The sequence below is a fragment of the Jaculus jaculus genome, chromosome 9, assembly GCF_020740685.1.
Source record: "Jaculus jaculus isolate mJacJac1 chromosome 9, mJacJac1.mat.Y.cur, whole genome shotgun sequence".
Classification (NCBI taxonomy): Eukaryota; Metazoa; Chordata; class Mammalia; order Rodentia; family Dipodidae; genus Jaculus; species Jaculus jaculus.
In genome coordinates this window covers 113,157,745-113,165,279 of record NC_059110.1, presented here as the reverse complement: position 1 = coordinate 113,165,279, position 7,535 = coordinate 113,157,745, and the positions used below count along the sequence as shown (strand labels likewise).

The following is a 7,535-nucleotide window of genomic DNA, read 5'->3' as shown; positions in this document are numbered from 1 at the left end:
TTGGCTTCATATGGCTATTTGTGTTATAATTCTTCTAACTCCATAGTTCAGGTAAAGAAGGTGTTGTGGTTCAAATCTATGAATTGGGTAAATGACCATAAGGTATACCTATGCACCCAGTGTACATTATAAGAATGATATGGAGGAAGACACATTCATTTCCTGACCATCACTGTCAGGTTTTAACAGGGCTCTATTGGTAATTTAATATCCAGTTTTCAACTTCACCCTTGACTTGTTATCCAAATGTATATATATTATAGTTACCACTGTACAGGAAGGCATAGGCACCTTTAGAAATGGAAGAAGTTATTATAACATATACTTGCAATGGTCCTTTAACATGGGGAGCTGGTGTGTGTATGTATATATTTGATGTGTCATATATGTATAAATTATATCAGGATTAGGGTTCTGGAGGAAAGTCTGGCACTTTCCATTGGAACAACTCATCTCAGACACTTGCTTATTTATTCTTGAGCTTTTTAAAATATGTATACATATGAATACACATACACCCTGAAATAGATACAAATTAATAGAGCCTGATGTTATGTTGTGGTATATAATGTTTTGTCTGTCTACAACCTACTGTGAGGAACATCAAATGCTCTCACTGATGTCCATAGTTCCCTTAGAGTAACAAACCACTCTTTCCAGTTGCCAAATCTAACATGTCCATGAAATAATTATGCCTACATTCATTCACCATTCACTTAGTTAAGTAGTTCCTTCTGGGCTCTTTTTCTCTGCAATCACCTTGTAACCATTTAACCAAAAGAGCTAAGATCTGTGACAGATCCCTTAACATAAGTCATGGGAGAAGGACATGTTCTAATAGGCTTCCCTTTCTCATACCAGTTGTCTTTCACATTCACAACCACCTGAATCATTATGAAAGAGCCATCAGACTCATGCATCTTTAACCTCCTGGGTAACCAGAACATCTGTGGGCATGGAAATATATAATTACAGGTAGGCACAAGATATGCCACCAAAATGACACTGAAACCTACAGAATCAAGATGCATGCAGTCATGTAACAGCTCTGTAGGAAGAAGCTAAGGCAGAAAAGACCCTTACCAGGCGGTTCAATAAGAGCTGGCACTGAGTCCTAAAACAGCAGGAAAAGCAAACAAGTTTTCCACCCACCTTGAAATTTTAACCAGAAAAGGAAACTTGACTAATTGGATAATCACCTATTTATCAACACAAACAATAACAGGGAAAAATTACTGCATGCGAGGGCAGAGGGTCCTTAGCAGGGAATAAAAAGAGATGCGGGGCTGGGAGACTTCCAGACCTTCCAACCCATCTTCTTGGAAACCCACCCAGAACTTCGACAACCTCAGACACCATGTGCAACTCCTGTTGCGGCTCCGTCTGCTCTGAGCAGGGCTGTGGCCAGGAGACCTGCTGCCAGCCCAGCTGCATGCAGACCACCTGCTGCAGGACCACCTGCTGCCGCCCCACCTGCTCTAGCTGTTCTTGCTGCTGAGTGCTCACTCACTCCTGTTCTTCATCAACCACCATTCCTGATGTAGACCATATGTCAGATAAAATCCCAATAGGACTACACTAAAGCCTTCATTCCAACTAAGATTAAATTTGGCCTCCAAAGATCCTATCCTGACTCCTGCCTTCTGATTATCCTTCTCTTCTGAAATGAACATGAGTTTGAACACTCTATAAAATTTGTAAACTATCCCTTTGTTTTCGTGGAATAATTTGCTTTCTGCTATATTTCCAAAAGTGGAGCTATCCTTACATCTTACATAAATAAAAATTCTAAGTTACAAAAATATGAAGATATCATGGTTCCTTATTTCTCTTTCTCAAATTGCTGCCATTGTCTCTGAATTATGTTTAGCTCACCTCTGATTGATGGATTGGTTATACTAGCTGATTTTAGGTGGTCCAACTCTGATCCTCCTCACAATATAGAAGGATTTTCACAGAGCAATCACAAGTGACTCCCTCCCTGATACTTCCTCATGAGGATGAGACGCTTCTCCAAGGAAAATCTCCTTTCTTTTCCAGAGTCATCAGGATTGTCCACTCTTACCCAAAGCCCAGAGTGATACTGACCATACCTTCTTACAGGAGATCCTATGTAATGTTCCTCAGAGTCTAATTGCCCCTGGAGCCCAAACCTTGACATCCTTAGAGTCTGAATATTTATGAAAGATCCCCAGGCATAGCCTGTGCAAACATTATCATTTCTACAATTAGCTTTATCTCCATTCAGAGCCCAGAATGATAGTGGACAATAATTTAATCCAAGAGATCCACCAGAGTCCTGTTGCCCCTGGAGTAAAGACTTTGACAGCCATGGAGCTTGAATATATAAGAAGGAAGCTCATGTTTTTCCCCATGGATCACCAAGAGTGTAGTTGAGTAAGGTAGTTCATATTTTGATGCACTTGTGTTCTGTATTAATGAATTCTAGGTATTGAAGACAAGCAATCACACAATCCTTATTATTTCAAAGTGTGTACTCTGAAAACAGTGCTCTACCCTCACATGACACTATTTCAAACGTGGCAACTCAGCCGTGGCTTCAAGAAGTGGCAGCATCACAGTGTGGGCTCGCCTGTTTTTAGATGTTGCAGAATAACATAACAAGAGTTTGTTATCCTGCTCCTGGAATCTGCAGTCCATTCTTATTTGAGCCAGAGTCTCTTCCTGATCTGGGAGCATATAACTTTTCACCAAAAAGGTCAGGTGTTTCTCAGAATTCTTCTCCCCATGGGATTGGGGTTATAGATGTGAATGGACATACACCACGGTGATTTAACTCTCATGGTCTCTCAAGCACCCTCAGGCCCTCATACAAAAACAGTCATATTTTTACCACTGAACAATCTCTCTAACCCAACACCTCTAGGTGAAGTTAGCTCTAATCTCTGCTTTATTTATTTACTTATTTTTTGTGGTTGTGGGTTTTTTTTTTTTTTTTGAAGTAGGGTTTCTCTGTAGCCCAGGCTGATCTGGAATTCACTATGTAGTCTCAGGCTGGCCTTGAACTCATAGAGATCCTTCTACCTCTGCCTCCCCAACCACATCTGATTTTTTTGGTTAATTCATCTAGGGGATAGTGATGAGGGTTATGTAGTCCCATGGGCTTCATGTGGCTTTTTGTAAAATAATGATTCTAACTCCATATTCAGGTAAATAAATTGTTGGGGTTCAAATCTGTGAACTGGGTAAGTAACCATCAGTTATGCCTATGCATAGAGTGTACAGAATATGAGAATTATATGGAGGAAGACACATTCATTTTCTAACCATCACTGTCAGATTCCAACAGGGCTGTATTGGTATTTTCTTATTCAGTTTTTAATGTCACCTCTGAGTTGTTATCCAAATGTATGTATATTATAATAACCCTTGTACAGGCAGGTATAGGCACCTATAGTAGATAGAAGATGTTATTATAACATATACTTGCTATGGTCCTTTAACATGGAGGGCTGGTATGTGCATATGTATATACACACACGCACACACACACACACACACACACACACATATAGATATATATATGTGTGTGTGTATATATGTGTATATATATATATATATATATACATACATATATATACATAAATACACATATATATATAGCAACTATATATATATATATTTGAGTCATCTATCTATAAATTATATAAGGATTAAGATTCTGGAGGAAATGACAACACTTTCCATTAGAACAACTCATCTCAGACTCTTGCTCATTTATTTTTGAGCTTTCTAAAATATATATAATATATATACATATGTATACACATATACCATGACATAGATACAAATAAATACAGCCTGATGTTATGTTCATGCCGCTTTTGTCTGCCTACATCCTACTGTGAGGAACATCAAATGCTCTCACTGATATCCATAGGTTCACTTAAAGTGACAAAAAACTACCCCATGCCAAAAATAACGTGTCCATGAAATAATTACACCTACATTCATTCATTCAGTTAAGTGTTTCCTTCTGAGCTCTTTTTCTCTCCAATCTTATTGTAACCATTTCAGCTGGAAAGCTAAGATCTGTGACAGTTCCCTTGACATAAGTCATGGGACAAGGACATGCTCTCATAGGCTTCCCTTTCTCGTGCCAGTGGTCGTTCACATTCACAACCACCTGACTCGTTATGAAGGAGCCACCAGACTCACTCAGCTTTATCCTCCTGGGTAACCAGAAACAATTAAGGGCATGGAAAAATATAAATGCAGGTAGGTACAAGATGTGCCACCAAAATAATACTGGAACATACAGAATTACGACACACACTGTCATGTGACAGCTCTCTGGGAAGAAGCTAAGGCAGGAAAGAACCTTAGCAGGTGGTTCAACAAGAGCTGACACTGAGTCCTAACACAGCAGGAAAAGAAATCATATTTTCCACCCATCTTGAAATTTTTACCAGAAAAGGAAATCTGCCTAATTGGATAATCACTTATTTATCAACACAAACAATAACAGGGAAAAATTACTACATGTGAGGGCAGAGGCCCTTAGCAGGGTATAAAAAGAGATGCGGGGCAAGGAGACTTCCAAACCTTCCAACCCACCTTATTGCAAACTCACCCAGAACCTCCCCATCCTCAGACACCATGTGCAACTCCTGTTGTGGCTCCGTCTGCTCTGAGCAGGGCTGTGGCCAGGAGGCCTGCTGCCAGCCCAGCTGCATGCAGACCACCTGCTGCAGGACCACCTGCTGCCGCCCCAGCTGCTGCGTGTCCAGCTGCTGCAGGCCCCAGAGCTGCCAGTCTATGTGCTGCCAGCCCACCTGCTGCCGCCCCAGTTGCTGCATCTCCAGCTGCTGCCGCCCCACCTGCTGCAGACCCCAGTGCTGCATCTCCAGCTGCTGCCGCCCCACCTGCTGCAGACCCCAGTGCTGCATCTCCAGCTGCTGCCGCCCCACCTGCTGCCGCCCCAGTTGCTGCATCTCCAGCTGCTGCCGCCCCACCTGCTGCAGGCCCCAATGCTGCATCTCCAGCTGCTGCCGGCCCACCTGCTGCAGGCCCCAATGCTGCATCTCCAGCTGCTGCCGCCCCACCTGCTGCAGGCCCCAGTGCTGCATCTCCAGCTGCTGCCGCCCCACCTGCTGCAGGCCCCAGTGCTGCATCTCCAGCTGCTGCCGCCCCACCTGCTGCCGCCCCAGTTGCTGCATCTCCAGCTGCTGCCGCCCCACCTGCTGCAGACCCCAGTGTTGCATCTCCAGCTGCTGCAGACCCCAGTGCTGCATCTCCAGCTGCTGCAGACCCCAGTGCTGCATCTCCAGCTGCTGCCGCCCCACCTGTTCTAGCTGTTCTTGCTGCTGAGTGCTCACTCACTCCTGTTCTTCATCAACCACCATTCCTGATGTAGACCATATGTCAGAAAAAGTCCCAAGAGGACTACACTAAAGCCTTCAGTCCAACTGAGATTAAATGTGGCCTCCAAAATCCTATCCTGACTTCTGCCTTCTGATCAGCCTTCTCACCTAAAATGAACATGAGTTTGAACTTTCTAAAAACTTTGTAAATTATCTCTTTATTGCCATGGATTAATTTGCTTTCTGCTATATCTCCCAAAATGGAGATATCCTTACATATTACATAAATAAAAATTCTAAAATACATAAATATGAAGATAGCATGTTCCTTATTTCTCTTTCTCAAATTGCTGCCATTGTCTCTAAATTATGTTTAGCTCACGTCTAATTTTTGGATTGGTCTTAGTAGCTGATTTTAGGTATTCCCATTCTGGTCTCTCTTGCATACTACTCTTAATAAGAAGGATTTTCACAGAGCAATCACAATTGCCTCCCTTGTTAATACTTCCTCATGAGGAAGAGGCCAGTCTCTAAGGAAATAGCTCCTTCCTTTACTGGGTTAAGATTGTCCACTCGTATCCAAAGCCCAAAGTGATAGTGGCCATAACTTATTCAAGGAGATCCTATGTAATGTTCCCCAGAGTCTAACTACCCCTGGAGCCAAAACCTGGACATCCATAGAGCCTGAATATATGTGAAATATCCCAGGCTTAGCCTGTGCAAACATTATCATTTCTACAATTAGCTTTATCTCCACATCCTTAGCCCAGAATGATAGTGACAATAACTTACTCCAAGAGATTGACCAGGGTCCTGTTGCCCCTGGAGCCAAAACATTGACAGCCACAGAGCTTGAATATTTGAAGGAAGCTCATGTTTTTCCCCATGGATCACCAACAGTATAATTGAGTAAGGTAGCTCATATGTTGATGCACTGGCATTCTGTATTAATGAATTGTAGCTATTGAGGACAAGCAATCCCACAATCCTTATTGTTTCAAAGTATGTATCCTGAAAACAGTACTCTACCCTCACATGATACTATTTCAAAGGAGGCAGCTCAGCCATGGCTTCAAGAAGTGGTAGCATCACAGTGTGGGTTCGTCTGTTTCTAGATGTTGCAGAATAACGTAACAAGAGTGGGTACCATGGTCATGTGTCATTGTCCCATATAATTGGCTGTAAATCATATTTGATGATCATAAGTATCATTATTTGGGATTCCTGGGTGCTAGGTGGAATTCTGTAGAGCTCCCCTGTCATGCAAATGATTGAGCCAGAATCTGAGTAAGTAGACTCTTCCCCAGACTGAATGTCAACTCAGTGAGAAAGAATCAACTACAGGCTAATGTCTTCAAGAGATGGTACCTAGCTAGGTGTTCCATGTTTTGTCTTGAAGGCCAATCAAGTATTGAACAGAGATATCATCTTACCTCTAGGTTAGGCTCTAGAACATGGCACTGAGGTTACAGCACCTAGAATCCTTCTCAGATTTACCTGCCATCTTCTGGAGAACACGTTCTGACTGAGGTAGCCACAGGATTCAGTTTCTTGTTGATCAGATCTCGCATGATGCCATCAACGTCATGAATGACTATGACATTCTGTAGGGTGTTCAAAGGTCTACATCCCATTGAAACATGTTGTGACACTGGTGGTAATCCATTAATCAAGAGAGTGAGTTTTTACTGCTGTAGTTTCCAAGTGATCAACATAAAAATCTGTCTGCTCTTGCTTTGTGATCTTTCTGGCTTTTGTATATTGAGACATTGAGTCCTAAAGAAATATAATGGATTTACCTCCATTACCCTTTTGTGTGTGTGTGTGTGTGTGTGTGTGTGTGTGTGTGTGTGTGATGTAGTTTAGTGTAGTGTATGCACGTGTCTCTGCACATCCAGTCTTGCAGGGTGTACTCACTAGTGGTGGCCAGAGCTGAGCGTTTGTGAACCTGCTTCTGGACTCTGCCACCCACTCTTATTTGAGCCAGAGTCTCTTGCTGATCTGGGAGCTTATCACATCAACCCAACAATGTCAGGTGGCTCTCAGTGGGACTGGGGTTATAGACGTGAATGCACACACACCACAGTGATTTAACTCTCATGGTATGTCAAACATCCTCAGGCCTTCATACAAAGACAGTTCTTTTTACCACTGAAACATTTCTCTAATCCAATTCCCCTTCATGAAGTTAGCTCTAATCTCTGCTTTATT

General features: G+C 42.4%; 1 protein-coding gene across 1 annotated transcript; it reads left to right on the top strand.

Annotated features, from left to right (window-relative positions):
• Positions 1–1,357: 1,357 nt before the first annotated feature.
• LOC101599749 (keratin-associated protein 4-6-like) lies at positions 1,358–5,331 on the top strand. The gene is made up of 2 exons (XM_045159553.1): positions 1,358–1,403; positions 4,616–5,331. Exons 1-2 carry the CDS (start codon positions 1,358–1,360, stop codon positions 5,329–5,331), a joined length of 762 nt encoding a protein of 253 aa, XP_045015488.1.
• The last annotated feature ends 2,204 nt before the right edge of the window (positions 5,332–7,535 follow it).

Excerpts from the sequence above, each read along its gene's own strand:
- LOC101599749 (XM_045159553.1), top strand. The coding sequence starts at position 1,358 with ATGTGCAACTCCTGTTGCGGCTCCGTCTGCTCTGAGCAGGGCTGTG. Across the intron at positions 1,404-4,615 it reads CTGCTCTGAGCAGGGCTGTG|ACACCATGTGCAACTCCTGT; the intron begins GCCAGGAGACCT and ends CCCCATCCTCAG.